The 27,081-nt window shown below is 40.1% G+C and overlaps 1 protein-coding gene across 1 annotated transcript; it reads left to right on the plus strand.

Moving 5' to 3' along the window:
- Nucleotides 1-20,040: 20,040 nt before the first annotated feature.
- On the plus strand, nucleotides 20,041-21,868 carry LOC104082603. The gene is given in 3 exon segments (XM_009585798.1): nucleotides 20,041-20,858; nucleotides 20,860-21,001; nucleotides 21,821-21,868. Coding segments are annotated over 3 exon segments (1,008 nt in total).
- Nucleotides 21,869-27,081: the final 5,213 nt, after the last annotated feature.

The following is a 27,081-nucleotide window of genomic DNA, read 5'->3' on the forward strand; positions in this document are numbered from 1 at the left end:
TCTTATACAGATTTTTGATCTCAAAGTGCTTTCAAAAACTGAAGAACATGTTAGCCTTCAGTGTGGGAACACTGCCTTACCAATGATATTGGTAATTCTGGGGGTTTTTTAATCTGGAAGAACTACCTTTTGATAAAATAAACACATTTGGATTCAAGTTTTCTTAAAGAATTGCCTCAATTTGCACAAGAATTTTGTTGGTCCAATATGGAAGACCTTGTCAGAGTGACCTCAAATACCCTCAAAAAATCCCATTAATAACATTATTTATTTAAACTAACTTTGAATGAATAAAGAGGTATAAATTCAGGTACTTGCTGTATCTAGAGGAGAACAAAAACTTGAAACTGGATCTTCAGTAATGAAGGTAAGCGATTTTATCCCACATGGGGATAACATCCTCTCCCACAATGTGAATTCCAATGTTTTAAAATGTTGCCCTATTTCCCAAATTACTGGCTGCAGCATTTTTCATGCTGCTTATTGGAGAAGGCCAAAGATCTTCTTCTGCAGTGAACAGGATAAATTATAATTAGCTGAGATGATGGACATGGCTAGACTTGTGCCAGCAAGGAGTGGTTATCTTGTAGCTCAAACACGTCTTTGTAATTAGTTCACCTGATTACTTGGGTTTAAGGAAAGAAAACAAATGCACATTATAGTATAGGCACATTACTTCAATACAATTAGTGTAATTGCAGTGTAGTTATAATGCAGTTACAATTTGTTAAAATAATTATTGCTAACGTATCTGAATTATGAAGTATATTTAGAAGTTTGACTTGATAGTTTCATTTTCTGCATAACGCTAGAGAAATTGCTTGTTCATTGCTTCAGCTGTCACAAATTTTTATTGTTGTTTCTCTGAAGCATTATAAACAGCCACTGGGCAAAAATCCCTGGTATTCCAGCTGCAATAAGGATGTCCAGTCAACTGCATGATCAGGATGTCTATTCATATGAAACCACTGTTTTTGTTAGGAGAAAGGGATTTGGATTGACTTTCCCTTCTACTGCATACAATGTCTTCAGATTTAGTGAGTCTAGGTTATGTTGACTCTTTAACACAACCTTAGGTGATTCCTGACATGATCAGCAAAGGGACAAGGATGTGCCAGTGCTGAGCACCACATTTCTTTTAGGTGCTCAGTTCCAGGGGCCAAAGTTGCAGCTGCAGACAGCAGTCAGTCTGCCAAGGGAAGGGGGCAGGGGGAGAAGAGGGCATCTCTGCTGGCTACAAAGAAATGTTAGCATGCTGTCTCTCATTTAACCCTAGAGCTAAGTCAGGGATACAAGAAGATACTTAAGTAAAATTAGATTTCATGCCTAAAATGATCTCTGGGCTTTGGGTGCTGAATATACCCCTTCCAGTACAGAGTTGGCTTACTCTTTTTTTCCTGCAGTCTTGTAAGAGGAGTTACTGCCACTCACCTTTAAACACAGTGTCTTAGCTTGATTTGGGCTGAGCCAGAATGAGCTCAAATGCTCATTACTTGTGTCCCAGGTGAGCATCCTCAATGCTGCCGAGAAGGGGAGAATTCCCCTCCTCTCTCCACTGCCGCGCCGGGCAGGGCAGGAGCGCACCGGAGGAGCCTGATCCAGCTGCCCGTTGGCAAAGGCACTCTGCTGAGAAGAGAAAGCAGTGAAGCCCTCCGAGAGGCTTCTGTGGGTTGTTTCCCATGACCTTTTAGTGCAAAATGCCTGAACAGTTGTGGGAGCAGGGGCTAGAACTTTATGGATTACATACACCTCCAGTGCAGCTTGCTAGAGAGTGGTCTGCCTTTTCTTAGAAACAGCAAGTATTGGAGCACTCTCTTGGAAGTTTAAATACCAAAGAGAGGACTATGGAATAACCTGCGTAAATGAATGACCTTCCTAAGCTTCCGTGAGAAAGTTGCTGGAATGCATCTTGAAAGAGACAGGTTTCCATCCTTTTCTAAAGTCCCTGACCTCGATGGTATCTCGTGAAAAACAGAATTGCAAGAATGCAGGAGAAGCTATAGTCTGTCAGTTCTACTTAGTTATCTGTACGTGGAATTAAGTTACTCATTGGGGTAGGGAGCAGTAAGAGAAGTCACATGCTCTTTTGCACTGAAGATCTTGAAATTAAAAATACTTGAAAAAAACATTCTTAACATAGAACTGAGAACTAATTGGTAGTGGCCATACACAAGGAAGCGTTCATTATTTTCATCTTGTGAAATATCCTTATCCTTAGTATTTCAAGATTCTTGCTAGTACTTAGATGGAAAAACATCATTAAAAATAAATAGATTATACTGAGGTGAATTTTTAACATGAGGTACTCAATCTCTTGCCAGAACTTAATTATATTTATGACGTGAGAATGTCTACTAGCTGAAAAAAACAACTTAATTATTTTTCAGCTGTAACAGTTCTATAATAAAATGGCCCTTGGAGTAGCTGTATGGGTGAATGTTCACAGGCACCGCACACACAGCCTAAGTGACTATGCATAGTCAAATGGGTCGCTATTTGTGGGAGACCTGGGTTCATTTTGCTGTGGAAAAGTAGCTAGTCTAGTAACAGCCTTTCTCTGACAGTTATTCCCAGCTGTATACATTAAGTGGATCTCTTACACCTATTCGGACGTTCTTTGACTGGCAAAGCTGTAGGTGTAAAAGCCCACAGGTCTTTAATGAGACTCCTCCACTCCATTCCATAGGACAGCAACTGCTGTTTGTGAAGAGTGCTTTGTGCGTAGCCGCTTCGACTGACGTGGTCTTTCTAGAAGTCCCCAGATCTTCCCAGGAACTCGGATGGATCCACCCTCGAGCAAGGCACTTCCAGCATCCTGAGCTGAGGTGAGCACCATGTCCCTTACTGGTTTCAGTGAGGCAGTAGCAAGCCTTTGCTGCTCAAACAGGAAGGACCCTAAGGAAAGGCCATTATCTAGCTGATCAACGGGGAAGCATGAATCAGAAACGTGGGCTTTGTCAGACGCTGTGTAAAGCATATTCTTCTGCATGATGAAGGAAACTCAGTATATGGAAAAATATTATTATTTAATGAACTCCCATTGTCATTCTCATTTGAAGTTGCTAATGAGGCTGAAGTCAATATTCTTCATCTGTTCAATAAAGTGAATTCTTCATCTTGACAGTCTAAGATTGCCGGTGGGTAGATGCAGATTTCTGAGAAGAACTAAATAGTGTTTACTGTGGTGACTGATTATCTCCTGAAGAATCATGTGTTTTTCTCCAACAGTAGAGGATATAATTTAATTAGACTGTTATTTTAAATGTTCTGATTTTTTTAATGCATTAACTTATGGCCTGTGGCTGATAGAAAAGAAATTAACACTGACTCCTTTGAGTGAGGAATGAATTGCAGTTTGCAAGGGGAGAAAATTAATTATAAATGCCTGCTATTTAAGTTTTCCAGATTCAGATGATAAATGAAGCAATTATTACATGTCAAGTATATAAACAGTAATTCGTCAACATTTCAGCTTATTAATTCTAACATTTGCCATTCCATGTAACATATTTATCACATTTTATTGCTTGTTGATGAAAAATCTAGCATAGTTCTCTCAATTATCTTTACACAGCTGCATAATGAAGCAACAAAGTAGGGATGTATATCACAGTCCTGAACGCCACAAAAGAGTTCTTGTTTGTCTTGACTTCAGCCCAGAATAAAGCACCGAGACCTCAACCTGGTCCAGCTACAGGCGTCCGTCCTCATTTCAACTTCCCAACCTTGCTTTCAAGGTGTTGTGCCGCTGTGCTTCTCGTTGCATTTCAGAGCCCATTTCTGCCAGCTACGGCGTGCTCAAGCCCTGATGACTTGTCCTGCCTGGATGCTGCTACCTGCTCTTTCTGATCACATCTTTGTGGCTTTCCTCATGCTCTCTCTGTACCTGGAATGACCTAAGAGCTGGACACTGGGAACCTTCCATCGTTTTCAGATTTCTCTCTGAAATCCTGGTGTTCCACTGCGCTCCTCAGAAGCTCCGCATTGGCGTGTGCGATCCAATTCCTTTCACCCTCTCATTTTTGGACATAGCTGTCTAATCTAGGATGCTCCAAACTTTACCTTATAGACTGAGAAGAGAGGCTCAAGCTCCCTTTTTACTAAGATAGACAGCTATGTTTGTTAATGATCTATTTATGGAGCTCTTGTAAAATTTTCCTGTTCTGCACTACTGCTTCAGTTTGGAGGCTCTTCCAATACAGGGTGTCAAAATGTGGGAGCACGGCCGTGCGATCGGAGGGATCACAGGTCAGACAGTCTGGGTTTCACAGCAGCTTTCTGCTGCTGTGTGATGTGTGATTAATCGCTTTATATCCCTGGGTGAAATCCTGGCGCAAGTTATGTCAATGGAAACCACAGCAGCTTTCTGCTGCTGTGTGACGTGTGATTAATCGCTTTATATCCCTGGGTAAAATCCTGGCGCAAGTTATGTCAATGGAAAATGGCCATGACTTTAACACCTGACATTTTGTTATTCCTTAACAAGGTTAGCCAAACCAGATTTTTGATAAATCAAGTGTGAGAAAAAGAAAGCTCATATGAATCTCTCAAGGTCGTCATCATGTTTTGAGGTAAGGGGGGCCTGTAACTGAAGGTTAAGAGGCTGCATGAAGCTCAGTGGTCATTCAGTGTCATCATGTTTTGGGGTAAGGGGGGCCTGTAACTGAAGGTTACTGAGGCTGCATGAAGCTCAGTGGTCATTCAGGGATCGGTACATCAGTTACTGAAGACACCTGTAGAGGGGATGGTGAGGCTATGTTTCTGGCAGGTGTGACGGGAAGAAGAAGTTGGATTAATTAAAAAATTAAAACCTAGAATCACAAAAAAATCCATTTATCTGTGCTCAACAGAGTGAAAAAACTATTTTACACACTACATGTTTATTTACACGTTGTACATGTTGCAGAAGAAAGCCATCACTCAGCTGATTCATCTCCTTATCGGCTTGTGATCCACTATGACACCTAGAGCCTTCTGTGCACAACTGTTCCCTAGCCAGCTAATTCTTAGTTTCTCAGTGCAGATGGTTATTGCTGCCTAAATGTGTAATTTTATGTTTATTAAATAGCATCTTTCTTTTTTTCATTTTTCCATTTGTCAAGATTACTCTGAACATTAGTTCTGTCTCCCGAGCTGCCAATAGTTCCTTCCATTTTGATGCTGTCTGTAATTTTAGAACGTACACTGTCATCATCTAGTTAATTGATAAAAACTTTCATCAGTTCCAAGGTAATCTGGTTTAATTCAGCTGCTAGCATGAAGTAAAAAAAAAAAAATATTTGAGGAAAAACTCATGATTAAAGATTAGGGCTAAACTTCTAAGGCACTTTAGTGGGGTTTCTTGTATGCTGACAAAAACAAGATACAAACATACTCAGGAAAGTGTGCTTCTGTCTGTTTTCCAGAAGACAAAACCAGAATAATTTATATGAAGAAAACTTTACACTTCCTTTACAGTAGTTACCTTGGAATAAAAAAAATACAATTTTCATATGATTTCATGCTTTAGAATTATACAGAATCTGCAGCAAAAAAAGTAATAAACACATACCACTTCTAGAATTTAAAGACTTAGGAAAAGGAAGATTAAAAACACGATTTACAAGCCAGTCATTTCAGAGAAGACATGTATGCTGGCAGTTACTCAAATGGAGGAACTGGCTATGATATAGTCATTTTAGGCTTACCTGTAATTGTATGTCTTTGCTAATAAACTCTAAGTCTTCCAGTCTTAAGGCTGCATCAGCCCCTAAGACCACTTAGCCACAAACACATGGTACTCGTGCATGATGTAATGCAGTAGAAACCTGCATAGAAACATACCTTTCTGACGAGCACCTATGCACCAACAAACTCGATCTTACTCCCCTATTGACAAGACTGAGGCTGAAGCAGATTGTAGATGACCAAGATGATGAATGCAGCCAGTCCGCGTTGTGTTGTGTCCTGGAGTCACACGGAATTCAGTTCTTCTGGGCCATCCACCCCCAGAGCCACGTCCATAGCATCTCCCTCTGAGCTTATCAAGCCCCATCTTAAGACCAGCTGAAGCCTTGCTCCTCCCTAATACCTTTTATCTTTTTTGTCTGTTTCGGCATATAACACATTATAAGCTACGGCACATCAAGTAATAGATATTGCTCTGATGCATTCAGGAGCTGAGCCGCTTAATTTATTTGTATGTGGCATCTTTGTATTTATTATGAAACAGTGTTTAGAGGAGCTGGCACAGTGTTATCAGCATAAGAAACGTTGGCACCAGAGTCTAATTATGTCATATAAAAGCAATGTTTGTGTTAGTTATCATAAACGTCAGTCTCAGTTGCCTTGATAAGTTAAGCAGGCATATAAAGAAATAGTTTTAAAGAGAAACTTAGAGAGAAACACACAACTTTGTAAGATTAGCATTTAATTTTCATTTTCAATAGTTTAAAAAAGCCTTCTAATTTACCCATACAAGACATTAACAGTATTATTCTTGAGCACAGATGGAACAAATGACAGGCTGATAGTGTTTGTTCAGAAAGCTGCACAGCACAGTAATAAAGCCATAGTGGAGGATGTTATAACATCTGACAGCACTCACCCCAAAATAAGTTACGAGCTCCTGAATCTGACTTATTAGTTGACAATCTCAAGTTTGTTCCATACTTCCACCCACGTCTTGGGGTCAAACAAATGTTACCTCTTTAACGATGGTCTCTTCCCTCCTTTTGCTGCGGTTCAAAGAACCATTTGCAGATGTTCAAGGTTACTTTTCTGCGAGAGAAAGGCAAGTTACTACATTTCTCTTCAGAAAATGGGCTTTTCTCTGCATATGCCTAATATACATATCAGGCTCTGCTGCCTGTATGCTATCACAGTGTGAAAAATAAGTAAATAGAAGGCATGTTTGCATATGAAGTGTCATTATATTCGCCATGTGACTAGGAATAAGAAACAAAAGTATTGCGTTTCTCTCTCACACTCTTCTACATTCCTAGGAACATCACACACAGGTATTTCTGAGATGATCACCTTGTTCTGAAGAATCGGAATTTATTTTAATTTCTTCTTCTCTATAATGGTACTTACTTTCACTTTCTAATGTTTTTAATGAGAATTGAAACACATGCTTACTTTCATCTGAAGAGAATCTGAAGCAGTGTCTTGGAGGTGTACACGTCCCTACTTAATTTAACTTACTTTAGCAATGTTTGAGGATGATTTAGATGTTCTCTGTTGACTTTCTTATGAAGTGTGCTAGAAAAGGAGAGGATCGTCTACTAAGGCATTACCCTCCTTGGGTACCACCAGTGGGTAGCAAGGTTCAAAATAAGGTCTTAATGGGTATGTCTTTGTAAAAAGCGAGACAAAAATTTCACTGGAAAATGCAAACCAAGGGCTCTGACTCGGCTTGTGGCTAAATCATATTTGGACAGCTGAAGACATTGGATTAATAAAGCTATCCTGAGGTGGAGCCTTTCCTGTATTTCCTCACTTTTAAGTGCAGCTTACATTGGACTCAGCTTATGCTGCTGAATGTGCCGGCAATTCAAAGCTGCTGTACAGCAGAGCAGATATCTCTGTCCCACCCATCCAAGTGCCAAAATGAGCAGCGAAGTCCCAGAACAGGGTTGGCCTCTGACTTTTGCAGCCGGTTTCATGAGCCAGCAAGCGCCCAAGAGCAAACCTGCGCCGCCAAGGCAGGTCACTCGTAGGCGAAGGAGCGCAGCAGGGATGCTGCCGAACAGTGGTGGTGCAGAGCCCGCCCGTACGACAGCCTCAGCACCCCACAGCACTATGCACAGGTTGTAAACCCAGTTCTGTACTGTGACTCATTACTGTAGGCGCAGCACTATAGTAATGCAACTATATTGCTTTCTGAAGCCCAGTGAGGGCTCCACTTGATGCTGCTTTCTTTGATTGGCGTATCTGAGTACATCAGTCCATTCAGAGGGACCTCTGTACGCTCCACTCAGCTGGAGGTAATAGACACCTCCTAGGAGATGTGATAGGAATATTCTAATGAGTGCATTCTATTGAAAGAATCCTTGCGGTAAATAAACCAGAATTTTTTGCAATGGATACACTGACATTTACAGAGATAATTACATTGGACAGAATTGGTAGCTTTAGCTACAGCAAAAGGTCTCAGAACACTCTCCAGGCAGCCTCAGTAGAACTGTTCATACAAAAAGATAATCAAAATTTAATAGCAAAAATCTAAGGCTGATACTCATCCAAACTGTTCTCATTTGGAGCTGGACAAGAAAAGGAAAGAAAATATCTCAGGATCTGAAGGGTATTGAAGGGAGACCACTTCAGATATTTCTGAGCATAAATCGACTCAATAGCTAAATTAAGATGTACGTGGTGTGCAACTTCAGCTCTCTCAAAATGCAAAGCCTTCTTTTTTTTGTAGGCCTTCCAGCAAAAACAGTCCCAAAATAAAAATACAGAAATCCATTCCAGTCTGGGCTGCCTGCAGGGAAGTGAAAGAAATAAAATATCCCAACAAGATGTGTTTATGACATCTGGAGCAGCCTGAGTACAATGAGCTTCTGACCAAAGGCTGAATCACCATTTGCTAAGCTACCCCCAGTGACAGCTAGCAGAGATGGAACATAGCAAACCATTTACCTAATAACTGAACAACAGAAATGTTCTAGACCTTTTTTTAAGAAAATTATCTTTTGAAATATTTCAGTATGAGCTAAAAAATTTGACTAATAAAACTCCTTAATTTTGGCCAGGAGCGCTTGCATTAAGTCACAAAGGAATGTAGCTGGTATCGTCTCTGTTTGCCATTATCACCATAGAAATAAAGCAGGTAGTGCTACAAAGGTTTCAAATGTTACTAGATGCCAAGAATTTGCTTGCCAGGACAGAACAACATTATTTATTGTTGGTTTTTTGTTATTTTCTTTGGGGGGGGGGGGGGGGCAAGGATAGCACTCTGCTGAACGTCAAAACAGTTTGATGATTTTTTTACCAACCTTAAAAACAAAGTCATGATCTTTTCAGTGTTGACAAAATCAAAGATATTATGGAAAAGGTAAATATTGCATGCAAATACAGGTTGAGTGAATTTAACTTACGGAATTGCTTGCACATCACTAAAAGCAATCTCATGAATATTAATCCTGTCTCTAGGTTAAAGAAGGAGCAGAAATGCTGTAAATTAGATTTATTAATATTAAATATAGAAGCAATTTAAATTCTAAACATGTTTTAATATTGACAGTGTCTGGTATAGAAGTCACATACCTGTCTCTTTAGACAAAGAGAAAAAAGGTGCTTTTTTTTTATATGCTTCCTCCAAAGTCCTTTACATCATCTGGATCGAAAAAAATTCCCCAAATGATTTTGCTGCTGCACTTAAGCTGACAGCAGGAAGCATAAAGCATAAGAATACCTGGCTTTCCATTGAGCTATTACACAAGTAACATATTTGATATAAATTGTTTCCTTTAGTTTGCAGGTGCTTGCCTAGCATATGGATTTGCTAAAACCTTGTCCTTTAGTGCATATCTCTTTTTTTCATGCCTAATTTTAAAAGTTCTTATACTGTCAGAATCTTTACAATCGAAACATTCAAAGTAATAATTTTGTTTAAGCACAGAAGCTGGTTCTGAATAAATAGTCTGTCAACCTCTCATTTAGAGAGAATATCCATAGGGACGAGGAGAGTAAACACAGAATGGAAGTTTGCAGAGAATCAAGAAACATTTAGGAAAGTGTTGAAGATGAGAATGTGTAAAATTGTTATCAGGCTTCCATGTCGGTGTGTTTATTCATTGTTCTTGGAAATGTGAAAGTGTGAGTGCAATACTGTCTCCACTGAAGTCAGAGGAGCAGGAATTTGTTTTCTGACGTGGATCCAGGTGTGTGTATACAGAGGTGTATCGCTAAGAAATGGGTTGTCTGAAAAGTGCAGAGAATATTCTAAAGGAGCCTTGGTTTGCAATATGCCCGGGGAAAACACCGTACCTCCTATTGCAACCTAATCACATGAAAGCTGGGTTACCTATAGGAATTACACATATAACTAACATTCTTTTTAAGGGATGCAGTATCCTCATTAATGTGTAATTAACCAGCCCTATGAAAGAAAGGAGAAAAACAAGCTGTGCTATATCTTGGATTCAGTTCTTTGAAAAGTTGTTTTCAAAGAAGCCAACACCCCACCCCCCCATCCATGGATACCAATCCATGGATCTCACGTCCTCCTTATTTGGCTTTTTCAGGTGTAGGTTCAGTTTCCAATCTCCTCAGCGCTTACTCTTTTTGTGGCAACATGTAATAAAGTCCTGAAGCTGCTCTGAAATTCCTACTTCCCGAGAGTTGAAGTGGTGGATAAGGACCTTCCCAGAGGTCCAGAGCCCGACCTGCCTGGCCTGCACCCTCCAGGTAAAACCTCTCTGCATTAGTAGGCAGCCAGCAGACTGTGCTAGTAGTGGCCAGGAGCTCTGGGGGGGGCTGGTGGGATGTGCCCGACCCTGGCAAGCTGTACCATGGTGCCCGGGGCCTTGAAAGTCCTGGTGGGGGATCGACGTTCTTCTCAGAGCAGAGGAACCGCTCGGCTGCATCATTTCTGAGTGTCCCTGTTTTGGTTTTGCTTTAGTTGGCTGGAGCGTGGAGGGGGGCAACGCCAAGTGGAGAGGCTCCAGCCCCCACCTTGCCAGCCGCCGGCCCAGGAGAGGTCTCGCTGCAGCGGGCAGCAGCAGGGCCCCTTGCGCCGGCCCCACGGGTCTCCCTTAAGCACTGGACACGGTGCCAAGTGATGTTTCCTAGAAACGTGCAATGTGTACAGGGTTTTACAGCTGCATGCTAAAGCCAAGACATGTAGCTGGGAAAGCAGCGGGTGAGCTCGCAAGACCTTCTGGAATATCTTCGGAAGATTACAGGCCATCCAGTTTGAGTCAACATGGCCTGTTAAACCAGGACTGCTGTTCTTTCCTCCTCGGATCAGTCCAAACATAAGGGAGAATGCGAGTCCACCCATGAGGAAAAATTTTCATGAATATATATCTCAGGCACGAAACAGAGCTCAAGCATATTATAATACACGTCAGGTCAAGAAGCACTTCAAAGGCTGTTCCAGCTCTCATGTAGGACCTTCTTCCCTCTAGCTGCAGACCTTTGTACTTGTGGTGCCTGATCTCCATCGCTGAGATGAGATTTGGTGAAAAAGAGAAAACTGTTTTTCTCAGTATTTCAATTTACCTTTCAATTTTCTTCTGTTCTTAGTGTTGCAATGTATTGTCTCATCTAGACAGTAGCAGCTTAGCTGGCTGCAAAGACCTAGTTGTGGATACATACAGTCTTTTTAATGAGAAATTTTCACTGCAAAATAATCAATTATTAAAGGACTGTCTCTCTCATATTTGTCTCTGCATTTTTTAGCCCATTTTATGCAGCCAGAGTTCAAGGTGGGCAACTTCTGATAATCAAACACTAAATAAAGAATTCTGTTTCGTAAAGTATATTGCCACAACTAACACAATCACATGGGAAAATACAGAACAGGTGATATTTCTATCTTTGGTGCTGCATACAGTCTGATGATGAGCTACTGAAATTAGAGACACAGTTGTTAAAGGCAGGCATAATCCTCTTCAGTTAGGGTTGTGTATGGCATTGATTTTGCTTTCACACAAACTGAAGCTCAAACCACCCATTTTCTTCTCCTTATTCTTCTCTTCCACGCTAGATGGCACTGCGATGTACATTATTAGAGACAAAAGCAGCTTTTGATAAAATGTAAAAACAACACAAATTTCTGAAGAAAACCTAAAATGACAGTGGCAAAAATGCTTGCAAATGTTCTGGAGTTCTCAGAGATGCCTTGAAAAAAGCATGTCTCATTTCCAGTCCATGAATTTTGTATCCTCTCTACCTCAATGTAATTTTGAGATGACTGTGTTAGGGAGGAAGGGCTGCTTTCTGGAAACAATGCAGAATTTTATTTCCATAGCTGTCAGTTTGCTAAAAATTAAGAATGTGAACATGCTTGCAGGTATTCTGCAGGAAAACTTAATTACACAGCTTGAACTTCTGATAAATTTGCAGCTTCTTGAAATAAGTAAAGTTTATATCTAGGATTTTTTCTTTTTTTCCCATCCAGCTCTAGCACTATAGGATTTCAGGTCAGGAAGATGAGCTTTGAAACACTTGCATATATCAAAAATACTGTTTGAGTTCCTGTTATGACCCTAGCTAATCTTACACAACTTAGTGAGCTGTTTTTTGAAATAGCTCTTCTCCCATCCACTCCGTAAAAAAAAGATTGCACAGTAGGGGATGTTAGCTGGTACACAACTTTTTCAATGTTATTGCAATGACAGCTTTGGGTTGGTGGTTGACATTAAAATGAAAGAAAAATATTTTCCAGCACAGCTAGTTCAAGAGCCAAGGCCATGACAAAGTTGTTTAACAGTACAGTTATTACAAAAAAGAATTGACTTTTAGAGACTTTTTAAAAGAAGCCTGAAGCAACATAGAGGCACAATGTCATATCAGATAGTAGCACCACTTTTTAAACTGGAAAATAAACCTATTCAAAGATGTCAGCTCAACAATTGTTTCGCATTAACTAAATGCAATAATATCAGTATCTCCAGAATCTGTGAGACTGGTTTCCTTTATGTTGCTATGATACCATATTATTATTTGATATTGTATGCTTTATCGTCAACCAACATAGGAATAATGGTCAAGAGTAAAAATGAATAATTCAAATCAAGAAAAAGCTCCATTTCTGAAAAACATTGTTTATCACACAGTTTCCTTCTGAAAAGTGACCCTGTGAAACTGATATCCGTAGGTTTCATATTTACTGTCTTTCAATAGCTCCAGTATCAAATATGGTTACTTTCCAAGCTGTTTGCTTTTTCTAACTGCTATTTCTGCAAACTCATCTATGGCCCAGACTGATTTCCTGGCTCTCTGAAGTAAGAGAACACAAGATTCTAAAGATTATTGTCACAAGGGGACCAGTACAGCCCGTTGTCAAGCTGGTGAGGTTAAGTAGGTTCACAGAAGGCAGCTAACGAAATTATTCTCATAGGAATGGGTAAAGCACAATAAGCTCTACTTGCTTATCGAAAGTAAAAATAGAGGCGGCCGACATTTTTCACCAACATTTGCGGAATCAAGCTCAACATCTTTTGTCTGGTGTATCTTTGGCTGAGTGACCTTCCATCACTGGAGGTCAGGGGGTCTACAAAATTCAGCAAGGAGCCCAGGGGCCCTGAGTGCACCTGGCTCCAAGGAGCAGCAGGGCAGGGCGCAGGGAGCCCCATCAGCTGCAGTCATGCTCTTCCACGGAGCCAGGGCCCCAGCAGCCCTGGCTTTAACCCACGGCCCGTTGGGATGCATTCAGCTGTTTAATGAAGTTTATCTGCATCTAAAGAAATTCAGTTGTACTGCTGTAGGGCCCGGGGCACATGTCGTCAGTGAAGTAACATTTGCTGCTGTTTCAAAATGAAGCTTCCAACAAATTTGTAGTTCACAGGAAATTTTGAACAGTTTCGCTTGTTTGGACGATTTAGAGCGAAATCAAATTTTGAAATGTAATTTGCCATAAATTAGAAATCCTTCTTCTCTGCAGTGAAGACATCTTTTGCTATTAACACAAGAAAGCATGAATTAATATGCCAGCAAATCATCAGGGTTAGAAGGGGTCACTTTTAAAATTACTTGACCCAGTAAAAGTGAACTCAAGTTCACGCTGTTTAAGACAAAAGCACAGAAATATCTAAAGGATAGAAGAAAAAAAGTTATAACTCTCTGCTCTGCATTTAAATAAGCTTTCTTATTCCATGCTTTGTGTCCTTATCTTCTCCCACTCTGGTAATTACTTCTTTAACCATTTACCACCTTGGGAGTAGGCAGTGTTCTGTAGGCACATGGTGTTGTGTGAAATAAATACACTGGTGTAGTCCTCTCGAAACACCACACTGGGTATGATGGCACAAAACAACAATAAGGAGTTTTAGCAAAACAGAGCAACAACTGATATTCCTTTATATTCTGCACATATGTATTCCCTATGGCAAATATGCAAGAAGTGAATGGCTATTTTGTTAACCAACCCATTCATACTATATTCTTCTTTGTTCGTTTAAGTGTCCAGTGCAAAAATTTAAATGTATATATGCCATAATATTTAGATATTAATGTGTTATAAATTATGCATTTTAATGTACTTAATTCACCTATGGGCATGCTTTGCATGCTAATCCAAATTAAAGATGACTGATGTTGTTTTATGACCTGCAAATTAATGTCTCACCTGACTCATCAGAGCCTTATCATTTGTTAGAAACAGTCGGACCAAAAGACCACAAATAACTATGTGGTTGCCTTTTCCTGAAAAGAGGGAGTCTGTGTCTGTGGCACCATGCAGTATCATGAGGGGATAAATGAATTTACTATAATTGAACTAGTTTGGCTACCAAAATCAGTACGAACCCTAATGGAAACATCAGCCCAGGCTGATCAGTTGTATCTGGTTTGTATTAACATACAAAGTATGCCCATAGGTGAATTTAAGAAAAATTCAGTCTTGCAGTATAAGCTATCTTTACCCAGAGACTACCTTTACCCAGAGCGCAGACTGCTCACTTCAACATCTAAATAAAATTTCCACTACTGTGTGACAGGACAAGACGGATTGATGCAGCATGTTTGATACCTGCTAATTTAGAAAACAAGAGGAACTCTATCCATGTAAATTTTCTTTCACAAACAGTACAGGTATTCCTTTCCTTGAGAACAAGGGATTTAACACTGCATCTGCTGTATATTTTAAAAACACCTGAGGTGTGTAAAATGCCCTGGATCCATAGTATTAAAGAGAAAGAGGGCCCTGAAACAGTTGCACGGATTTGCTGCTGTTGAGTAGCTGGCCATTCCCAAGAATTCAAGGAACCTGCTTAGGCATACAATTCACTTGTTGCCAATCTTGACATTACTTTGCATTTCCTTTAAATGTCTGTGAAACCCCAGCTACCACCGCAAGTGTGCGTTTCTACAGGTTCCAGCAGGCCTTCATGTAATTTTTTGTCTAATGTAGACCTGAATATGGTGGGGCTGCACCTGAGGCATGTTTGGTGTGATTTATTGTATGAGCAAACGAAGCTGGGGACGACTGCTTGTACCTAAAGAGTCGCTCACCACGGTAACATATGATTTAGCTAGTGCATGAACTAGTTTTGGTTTCAAAGTCATAACCTGCACTAGTGAAATTTGAATTCACAGCTTTCAAAATATGCCCAAATGCACTCTATCAACATTAGCTACCATTCCCAGTGACAAGTATGACAAGCAACCAGAATCTCTTGATGGACAAATTTGAACTTAGCATTTTAACTGCAAAACCCAAGAACAAGAGTTCGTATGAGTAGCCATGCCATGTGTGTTACTAGTACTCTGTTCCTTGGATTAAAATAAAACACAATTAATAAACTCTAATCTAATTTGCTAATCTCTCCATCTAAGCTTGGAATTTATGAAGGAGCAGTCAGATTTTACTGGCTGGCCAGCAGATCCTTTTAGCTGGAACAGAGCAACACTTCATAATATTTGTATAATTGTCATTACAATATTTGTAATTTTGTTTTGTATGGTGATATTTTGTACCTTCAGAATTCCTTAATAAAAATCTCAACTGTTTCAAAAGCAGGCTAGATATAGCACAGCCATATTACAGATAAATACAGACTTTAGCTGCAGCTACATATAGGGAGAATGCTAATGCTGTACTAATACAGAACCAAGAGAATGAAGACCAGGAGGAAAACATACTTTTAACACCTACAGACCATGAAGTGTGAGCGTTGTGTGCATACAGGCATAAATTATGTGCACAAACCATTTGCAGTTCTGTGACAGTAATGCAAGCCTTTAGCTAGTGTAACAGAAATAAGCTGACTGCCACGTTCAGCATCCTGACTTACTCTCTCATGGATGACTCCCAGACAGTAAGGTTGGCAGCAACCTACGTATCAACGGAGTCAACAAGAATTTTGTAGGAGAAGAACATCTTCCTGTTCATTCACCTCTGAAATAATTAAATTATGCAGTGCAACTCCAAAATTATTTTTGCTTTCTTGATTGATATTGAAACATTAATACTTCCCTCTTAACCATTTCTTCCAAGCTAAACTTGTATTATAATGTCGGACAAAAACCTGGGTTTCCCTGGCTTCCAGCCTTGAGTGCTGCATTAAAAAAAAGAAAAAGAAGATTGGTGCAAAATATCGCCTGCATTTCTGTGTGTGTCTGTTTATGTATTTATCTTATTATTCTTATTTTTTTATTGTTATTAAACAGTTAGCAAGTGGCTGACTATGTACCAGCATAACCTTTGAGAACTACTGCTTCTCATAAATAAGTTTAGTTTGCCCACCATCAATTCTGCACGCCACTGGCTATTTACCAAGTATTAGTATTTGTGGTACCATCAATGGACTTCTCCTCATACAGCAGGGCTCTAGTAGCTACTGGGCCACCACTGCCAAGCTCCTGTTAGCCTGAGAAATGGAGCAGGGCACTGACTGCTGCTTTACAGGATGCAGGCTTGCAAAAATGTGAGAAGAGAGTAATTGTCCTTGCCTCCCCACAACCCTCTGTTTTACTTTCTCTTCCAATCATTTTTTGGGTCATTTCTATGGCAAGGAAGTGCTTTAGCGCCTTTTGTATTACGTGCTTTCTGGTCTTGAATTTGCCGGTGGATGTCTCACACTCCTGCCTACTATGGTAGGTACGTAACCATGACTGCTATATTCCTGCTTTTTTCCAAAGGTCTGCCCAGTTTTTTTGTGCTTGGTTTGATTCTTTCTGAACACCAGCAGATTGAAGCAGAACGTTTTCATGCACTCTGAGAAAGATAAACGCAGGCAGCACAGTTCATAAGCTGTTGCTCAGAAGAATTTGAGATTCATTAAATTTGGTTTATTGATGTTTATTTATTACCATACTACCTTGAGACCAAGCAGTACTGGGTCTTCTTTATGCTGCATCCCATGCACCCCCAAAGAGAGCATCCTGCCCCAAAGAGTCGCTGACTATATTGAGACAAGCTGCAGGAAAGGCATAAGGCACACAAAGGAAACGGCCGGTGGAAGGATGGCAAATGCCATGCTCGTTGTACAGTTTTACTTTAGAAGGGGAAAAATAGGAAGGAAGCCTGAAGACTTTGTAAAGTGAGGAGTGGGGGATAAAAGAAATTTAGAACATGCAATTGGCAATTTCTTTTTTAAAAAAGCAAGGAAGCTTGAACTGAAGGGCAAAGACGTTATCTTTGCTCTGGCTTAAAATACTTCTGAAGGTACTGCAGCTGCTTCAGCTAGTGTAGTTTCCCCCATCACCACCACTGTAAAGTCTAAGTGGCTGAACATGGGTCAAGCACTATTTGTTCTCCACCTCCCAACTCTGGACCTGCAGGTTGAGGGGAAGCACAGTGGAAAACAGCCGTGGGTGGGCCCCGTTTTATCCCCTTCTTCCCCTCCTCTCCTTAAGGCTACTACCATTTTGTCTGCAGCTGCTTTATGCCCTTTCTTATCCACTTCACTTGCTCCTTTAAATCTCTATTTTCCAAGGCTCTTCCAGTTTAGTACTGACATATCTCAGAGCCCAGATTTACTTCCAGAACCTTCAAGATTCATTTGTTGATCTTATGATCTGAATAAGAAAAAAAAATTCCTTTCAGCCAGAGGAAGACAGAGTTGTCAGTTTCTCTGCTGTGTCTAAATGGTATTGCTTATCCTGCTGGACAACATCCATGCGTCAAAGGTTAACCTATGGACAAGGCTCAGGTGCAGCAGTGTTATCAGGCTGTAAGCACATATCTGGTACCTCTGTTTTATTACTCACTTGATATTCTGCCCTTTTGGGGGGCTTCTGGGAGTATCAGGTACCGGCATCATTGGAACTACACTCCCATTTACACCAGGTCACTGGCTTTTAGATGTTCAGGATGATTTTGGACTGTTAGCTCCTCCACTTGTTTCGGAAAGTGCCAGAGGGATCTGGCAGCAGCAGTGTTCGTCATGGCTGTATGATGTTACCCTAGTGAATGCAAAGGCAGAAAAGGAAGATAACAGCTCTTTCAGGACAAAATTTTTTTACTTAAAGAACCCAACCATATCAGCAGGGTTCACAGCAGGTATGTCACAAGCCATATTATTAGTAGAAAACAGGATTACTGAACTGTCAAAGAACGATCTTAAGTTAATCTATAGGAGATCCCATATTTTTAATGGTTTTTCCTGTTTGTTTTGGAGAGCAACTGCAACATTTTCAGCCCTGAAAGTAATACACAGCATCTACGCATCTGGGGAGAGCTGAAGCTGTTGTTATTGTCTTGCTAAATGGATACTGGTAAAAATTAGAAGTGCTTCTCAGGAAAAATCGTGTAGAAAAATTTAGCTCTGATATTGCCGTGCTGTCAGAGAAGGGAGCAGGTACCAGAGAATTCATTGCTTGATCCACATTGTTAAACATTCACTGCTGAAAAAAGACATAAAAAATGTAAAAATTGAATCTCCTATGGCAACCTTCCTTGACTTATTGAAGTATCTATCATGACTACCTTCCCTTCCTTCCTTTTTGTGCAGAAACTTTGAATTAGATGTCCACTGTTGAAAATATTTCTACAAGTTCCTTGCAAAATCAGTTGCTGTTTGTGGAGGGAGATGTTTTCCAAGTCTCATATGCAAAGTATGGTCAGAGACCTTGTGCAGTACTGCACTGAATTATCACAGTAAATCAGGTAATTTATTAAGTTAATCCTTAAAATCCTTAAAACTTAAAATGTAAATGTACCTACCGAACCAGAAGCCCTATGTCACTTGTGCTCACCACATACAGATGCTTTTAAACTAGAGAGAGAGCACAAGCAAAGCCTAACTTGAAAGAAGTATGTGATAATAGTATTAGTTAGTATTTTGAGAAAGGTAGCATATACTCCTTTTCCTGAAAAAGAAAAAAGGATTATGACAGTAAATTCTCAAAAACTGGCACAGGCTGCATAAAGCTGCCCTCAGCTCAATCAGCAGCAGCATTATTTCTGTAACACACATTCAAACAGCTTCTGCAGTGGGCTTCTAATTGTGGTAAATTTCTCATGTAATAAATCCAGCTGGACTTTTAAATGTAGTACTTCCAAAGATAGATGGAGAAGAAAAAAGAAGGCTACTAAATAAGACAACAGCAGTTTGCATGTGGAAGGTACAAATATGAAGGGATGGCTACAAGGCAAGTAAGAAAGTAATTGAAAGCATCACAACACTTAAAAGGCTGCCTCTATTCCTAGTGAAAAGAGCCAAAATTACAAAGGAATGTACATTTGTTTCTATCCTGTCAAGGAATTGTATTGATAAATCATGTCTGGCCACAGTGAGAACCCCCAGCCCAGGAGGAATTGCTCTCTAGTCACACTCAGCTGTCTCCCGCAGGCAGTGGCACAGGCAGTCACCATCCACTTAATCTTTTATGCAGTTCTGTATTTGAGAAGATGCAGCCCTGTTCACTCCTTGCAATAAGCAAGTTACGGCACACAAAGAATCTTTCTTATTGGAAAGATTTTTTTTACAAGTTTTAAAAAATTTCTCGTGTTCTGCAACAATAACATTTGATGTGGAAAATGAATGAGTGAGAGGTCCCAGAATAGCCAATACCAAGACCTCAGTGTATAACATGTATATAACATTGTATATAATCATGTACATAAGGTGTATGTAACAATGGTATATACATTGGCAAGGAATGCAAAGAATAATAAGAAGGGCTTCTACAGGTACGTTGGCCAGAAAAGAAAGCTTAAAAAAAATGTACCCCCCCCCAAAAAAAAAAGAGACAGGAGAACTAGTGACAACCGGCATGGAGAAGGCTGAGGTACTTAACAATTTTTTTTTACCTCAGTTTTCAATGGTAATCTCTCTTCCCACATCTCTCAAGCCCCTGAACCTCAAAGCAGGGATGGAGAGAATGAAGTCCTTCCCATCATAGGTGAAGATTGGGTTCGAGATCACCTGAGGAATCTGAACATGTATGTCTGTGGGACCCAACGAAATGTATCCCAGGGTCCTGAGGAAATTGGCTGATGCAGTTGCCAAGCCAATCACAATCATGTTTGAAAAGTCATGGCAGTCAGGCAAAGTCCCCAGCGACTGGAAAAAGGCAAACATCACGCCCATTTTTAAAAAAAATAAAAGGAGGACCCTGGGAGCTACCGACTACTGGCTCACCTCTGTGCCCAGTAAGATCATGGAACAGATTCTGCTGGAAGATATGTTGAAACATATGGAAGACAAGGAGGTGATTAGAGACAGTCAACATGGTTTCACCAAAGGCAAATTGTGCCTGACTAATCTTGTGGCCTTCTACGATGGAGTGACTGCATCAGTGGACAGGGGAAGAGCTATGGATGTGATCTACCTGGACTTCTTTAAGGACTTTGATACAGTCCCCTCCAACATTCTTGCTGCTAAATTGGAGACATATGGGTTTGATGGATGGACTATTAGATGGATGAGAAATTGGCTGAATGGCTGCGTCCAAAGAGTTATAGTCAATGGCTCAATGTCCAAGTGGAAACCAGTAACCAGGCTATACCAGATTCAGCCAAAGCTATACCAAATGTGTTTTCATCAGGTGGTGGATGACATCATGATGAGTGGTGTAGTTGGTATGCGTGAGGGAAGGGATGCCATCCAGAGGGACCTTGACAGGCTTCAGGAGTGGGCCAATGTGAAACTCATGAAGTTCAACAAGGCCAAGTGCAAGGACCTACACCTGGGTCGGGGCAATCCCCAGTATCAATACAGGCTGGGGGATGAAAGGATTGAGAGCAGTCCTGCAGAGAAAAAAGGGGATACTGGTGGATGAAAAATTAGACATGAGCCGGCAATGCGCACTTGCAGCCCAGAAGGCCAATCGTATCCTGGGCTGCATAAAAAGAAGCGTGACCAGCAGGTCGAGGGAGCTGATTCTCCGCCTCTACTCTGCTCTCGTGAGACCCCACCTGGAGTACTGCATCCAGCTCTGGGGTCCCCAGCATACGATAGATATGGACCTATGAGAGCGAGTCCAGAGGAGGGTCACAAAAATGATCAGAGGGCTGGAACACCTCTCCTCTGAAGAAAGGGTGAGAGAGGTGGGGTTATTCAGCCTCGAGAAGAGAAGACTCCAGGGAGACCTTGTTGCCGCCTTTCAGTACTTAATGGGGGCTTATAAGAAAATTGGAGAGAGACTTTTTACCAAGGCCTGCAGTAACAGGACAAGGGGCAATGGTTTTAAACTGAAGGAGGGTAGATTTAGATTGGATATAAGGAAGAATTTTTTTATGCTGAGGGTGGTGGAACAAGTAGCTGGAACAGGCTGCCCAGAAAAGTTGTGGATGCTCCATCATTGGAAGTGTTCAAAGTCACGTTGGATGGGGCTTTGAGCAACCTGATCTAGTGAAAGATGTCCCTGCCCATGGCAGGGAGGTGGATTAGATGATCTTTGAAGGTCTCTTCCAACCCAAACCATTCTATGATTTTATGATTCCAATGTATAACATGTCTATAACATTGTATATGGGCCAAATGTTGTTGGACATTATTTATATGTACTTACAAATTTTTATTTTTGTAAGATGGAGCAGCATGAAAATGAGAAAGAAAGCATATCTCACATTGCCTACCTAGTACATTGACTCTCAGAATCGGAAGCAGGAAGACTAAAGGCTTAAGTCATGTTTTCCCAAGGTCCATACAAGTGTTCTTCCTAATAAAGGATTGATTATTCTGATGTTGAGTGTTATTCGTACTTTTTTTTTGTTTTTCAGAGAAATGTCCTGTCCATGGTAAAACTGATACATATAGAAGTCTTCTAAAGAGCTCTAATAGGGATAAATTAATGCTTTCTGATATATATTTTTTTAAAACTTTGCAAAAAAAAGTCCCATCTGAGCTACTTGTCTCAATATCAGCTACAGATAACACACAGAAATGGGCACCTCTAGAGTACTCTTCATTAAACCTTACAACAGTATTCTAAAATAGATCAGATAATTTGCACCTTCTCTCCACCGCCTACAAAGAGAAGACAGATTAGGCATTTAAAACATGTCTGTAAATAGATAGAGATTAATCCTACCCCAATTCGCTATTGAGTCTGTCTTTCCTAAGTCAAACATTACGGTTTTCTGTGTCCTACAATTTCTCTTTGTTATCTAGATAAATTATATGCATTTTTGGAGAAGGGTTATGTTTATGCTTGCCACCTAGCAAAATGGGGTACAGCTCTCTCAGCAGTACTGTAATATAAATAATGCATGTGTTATCAAAAAAACTTAAAAATTGCGAAGTATCAATTGCAGTATCTAAAACAGTAGTTTGATTAGGTAATAGGCAGTTGCATAGGAAATCCTGCTTACAAAATCAAAAATTTAAATGTAGGGGAAAGCAGCTGCCTCATTAAAACTTTTTGTATCTGTAACACAGTGTTTCCAAACTTTTGCTTGGAGCACTCTTGGAGAGATGACTAGCAAATATGCATTCGAATAGACCCCTTCTTACTTATATTTCTAATGTAATGACCTGAAAACCTTTTTTAATTTCTTTTGCTTCTTGTTTCTTTCTTCTAGTACTTCTCTCTCTCTTCTGTGGGTTCTTTCTATTTCTTGTCATTCACTCTTCTTTGTCCTTTTTCTTGAGCCTTCCCTCCTCCTATTGTCCCTGAAAATTTGGATTAGCACCTTCCTGTCATGAAGAAACCAGCAAAGCTTGCATGGAGACTTCAGTGGACATGTAACTTCCTTCACTGATTTCCATAGATGCTTCCCCATTATAGCAACAAAAGAGCAAGATGATAGTGAAATGAGCTTTTATAGTGCAATTCATTGTCAGGTAAGTTCTCCAGACAAGAAGGCTTGGTCTTGCAGTAAAAAAATGCCCAGCTTTTCTTGGGAAAGTGTCTGACAAAAGGCTTTCTAACCTTCCACTGTAAGATAAGGCAAAATCTCCAATGAAATCTTGGAATTCAGATTAATGGGTACAGATATGCTGGAAAGCTGCACATTTATAACAAGATGTAAAGCAGATCTTTATTCTATACAGAGAGAAGTATTAAGGAATGTATTATGCCTATAGGTAAACTCAAAGCTCTGATTAGGCAAAAGCATCTCTCGCTAAGCCAACCAACCATTGTCTTACTTCTGTTGCAATTTGCATTTTAAAAAAAATCATATAAGATACCTTGCATGCAGTGAACCTGTTTGGATTCAGTAAGGTTAGTGCTTGAGCTGCTGAATTCCACGTGGAACAAGGAACATGTGTCAGCCCTATTTGCCTTCAGGCCCATGAAGAGGAATCTGTCCATGGAAATAAGGTAATTTCTTAGCAATGTAATTTAAACATTCCTTTCTTCTCCCCATATTATAAAAGATATTGTTAAGCACTGCAAGATGAAAATCAGAAGCAGCTCAGACATTCTCTTTGGCTTGCTGACTTGCTATTATCTTCCAAATCCATGCAAATTACTAACACACAAAACAGTATTCAAGATGCTCTTGACTTATTCATAAGAGATAAGAGATACCAGATATGCACAAGCTCCCTTAGTTTCTGAAGGAACTGGAAGTCCTCAGCAAAGAATTTTCCCCAAAGATTTTGAGTCTTTATCATTTTTCATTGGACTGCTAGTGAAGGTCATATTTGAAAGTAACAGTTAATTTATCTGAGATTATAAAGTTAACTGTATTCTCTAGGTTTTTCTATTACAGTTCCCCAGCAAAAATATTCCAAACATGAAATCTTCTGCCAGGTTCTGGATGAGTGTGAAATGACCTAGCTCTGATAAAATTTGTGGAGCTTTGCCTGGGCAGATCAAGCCTTGCACAGTTATAGGGAAAAAAACCCCAATTAAATAGAATAAAAAGTTCTGTGTCCTTGCTTGAGTGATGCCCTAAATCAGCTTGGAATTGGACTTGCGGATGCTCATCTCCAAGGCTTTTTCCATCTGTAGGTCATGACTATTTGGAGATGGATGACTACTAGCAACCATCAGCCAGTCCAAGGATCTCCCGAACTAAAGTGCTATTTACTCTATAAGGAAACAGTTTCAGTAATTTTCAGAAGCTAGTGTCTCAAACTCTGGTTTAGGATATGCCTTATAACAAAAACAGCAAATCAGAATGGTACAGGTAAAGCTTAACAGCATGCCTTTGGAAGCCCTAGCAGCTCTTAGTAGTATTCATTCCACAAGAGACAATTCTTTCTGGTATTTCCTGTGCAGTAGGTAAGTCCCTTTCCCCCATCCCTCCCCCAGTCCAGGAAAACCTCTTGACTGGTTCCTCACATCTGGAAAGAGCCCGGATTGTAGTCATCATCAAGAATAATACAGATTAAATGGGTATTTCTGACCCCTGCCCTCAGAGAACACATTGTAACTCTTCAACTGATAACTTACATTGTCCATATAAACCGTGTATGTCTTGTAAAATAGCTTACTAATGGTATTTTTTAAACCATACATTTTTCTCACCTAGAATATGCACGGAGAGAGAGACAGGTCTATGTGCATACATTTATATGTTCAAAATGGGCCCAAATAAAATAATAATGCTAAACTGATTAAATTTGGAGTACAGTGCTACAGCCAATTCTTAATATCTATAAAAACTTCTTCTCTTTTTGCTTTCAAATGCCTACCATCTTGCAAAGCAGAAGTCAAAAAAAAAAAACAATCCACAGGATTCCTACAGTTGTATATCAGTTTTCTAAGCCTCAGATGAGGGAAATGGGTAATTAAAGTTAATGGAAAGCTTTCAGTTGTTAAGTGTTGGGGAGTGGCTCTGCATATTCACTATAGCTTAGTGGAGAATTCACGTTCATGTTCAGCTTGCTGTCCACCACCACCCCATGGACTTTCCCACAGAGCTGCTCCCCAGCCCCTCCAGCCCCAGCTCATGTCAGTCCAAAGGCTCTGCCCTCTCTGGGGCAGCACTTGGTGTTTGTCCTTGTTGAATTTCATGGAGTTCCTCTCAGCCTAATCCAGTGACCTCTGTGGGACCCTCTGGATGGCTGCTCTGCCCTCAAGCATATTAACTGATCCCACCAGTTTGGAGTCACCTGCAAACGTGACGAGAATACACTCAATAAAGCTGTTAAGTAAGACAGGTCCCAGGAGAGACCCCCGTTGTTCTCCTGTTGTCACAGGCATCCAAGTAGAGTATGATGCATTAACATCATTCTTGTAGACCAACCATCCAACCAGTTTTTCATCCAACTGGTTGTCCACCCATCCACCATAACATTCTAATTTTTGAACAAACATGTTGTGGAGACAGTGTCAAAATTCTTGCTGAGTTCAGTTAGGAAACCAGTAAACTACTGGAATATGGTAGGTTGTGCTAGGGAAAGGATCAGTCTGTACTTACCCTCTTTCCCCTAAGAATCCTTTATTAACTATTACTAGAGGCAAGATGGGCTATATGGACTTCTGATCTGAACGTGTCTTACATTCTTGCTACATATTCTTCAGGCACATCTATTTATCAGTAGAAGTGCAGGTTAAAATATACCTATATAGAAAAATGCCAGACTTCTTTCACCTTTGCCATCCCCTATACTCCACTTACAGTTTTTCTTCATTCTCCCACCAAATTCTACAATGATTCAACAAAACTGAAGAAACACATAACCACGGAGCAGAGAATGACAGCTGCATTTACAGGTGCCAGAATGATAGCTGAAGTCTGCTTTTGGCATTGCTCAATGGTGCTGAAAACTGTAAAAACGCCAGTTTCAGATATTTCTTTTAACTTTCATTATAGTGACTGGCTTTTTTTCCTACGTGCTAAAAACCGTGGAAGTCAGCAGCATGTTCCGTGTATTCAACTTGTGCAGGACCAGGGCTTGCCTTTTACACAACATCTGCTATATCAGTTTTATTGATATTCTCTGCACTGCTCCATGGAGAGGGGTTTTGCAGTATTGCTTAACATCAAGCATCATTATGAAAGAGCTTGTGCTTTGGAATTCTTTAATGGCATTTGCAAATACTTGTTTCTCTCAATCCACCATCCACCTACATGGAATAAAGCACTAACCTAAATGGTCAAGCCCACCCTACATGTAACACCATTTTCTAATTGCTCCATAAGTAGTATCTCATCATCAATGTTACCTGTGTTGGAATAATCTTTGAATAAGATGTGTATTTACTAAGCAGAAAATTCAAAACTTTCCTTCATTGGAATCTCCTTTACTCATGACAGATTGTCATATTTCATTTGATATTATCTACTGACCTGGTTTTCCATGCATGCCCTAACCATTTTAACTGAGCTCCTCGTTACCTAAAGCACAGAATTGTAATTCTACAATCTGCTATTCACTTTGTATGTAAAGAATTCCTTAACTCCTCAGGGAGCTATTGAACAGCATATATGGCAGCCTGATCACAAAGTTGCTTTACATTTTTAATTCTTTGGTTGTAAAGTGTTGCTCTTCCTTACATCAGAAATGAAATTTCATAATTCTGGAGTCAAGACCTCATCATTGCTAACATTCTTTTGGGAGTGCTATAATGGTCTTTGGTATAATGACACAAAAAATAGTGCCACATGGAAAATGCAGAGAATATAGAGAAAGCACCCAAGGACATCTAAGGCTACAGCTTAAAATCTCTGTGAATTAAATCTCAGGACTATTTTCTGTTATAACAGTCTTTCAATTCTTGCAGCAAAGACTGACCTAATGGAAATGATAATACACTGGGGTTTCTGATTGTGGCAGATATTGCCTTTCAGGTGCCTTTTTGATTTTTTTTGATCTGAGCTTTAGGTAATATGTGTGAGTTGAAAGTTGGGACAATTTTTCACCCTTACAATAGTGAAGTTTTCTTGGTTTTGTTTACTATAGCGATGTACTCAGAAATGGTCCTATTATAAACTACTCAAGTAAGGTGAAAGATGAACTGACTGATAAGGAAAACTACACAATGTGAAGACTGAAAGAGGCGAACATTACTGATTTGTTGGTCTGTACTCTCTTATGTGGGTAGTGGTATTGATATGTTCAATATGGACATATTTCTTAGACT

The sequence above is a fragment of the Fulmarus glacialis genome, unplaced genomic scaffold, assembly GCF_000690835.1.
Source record: "Fulmarus glacialis isolate BGI_N327 unplaced genomic scaffold, ASM69083v1 scaffold979, whole genome shotgun sequence".
NCBI lineage: Eukaryota > Metazoa > Chordata > Aves > Procellariiformes > Procellariidae > Fulmarus > Fulmarus glacialis.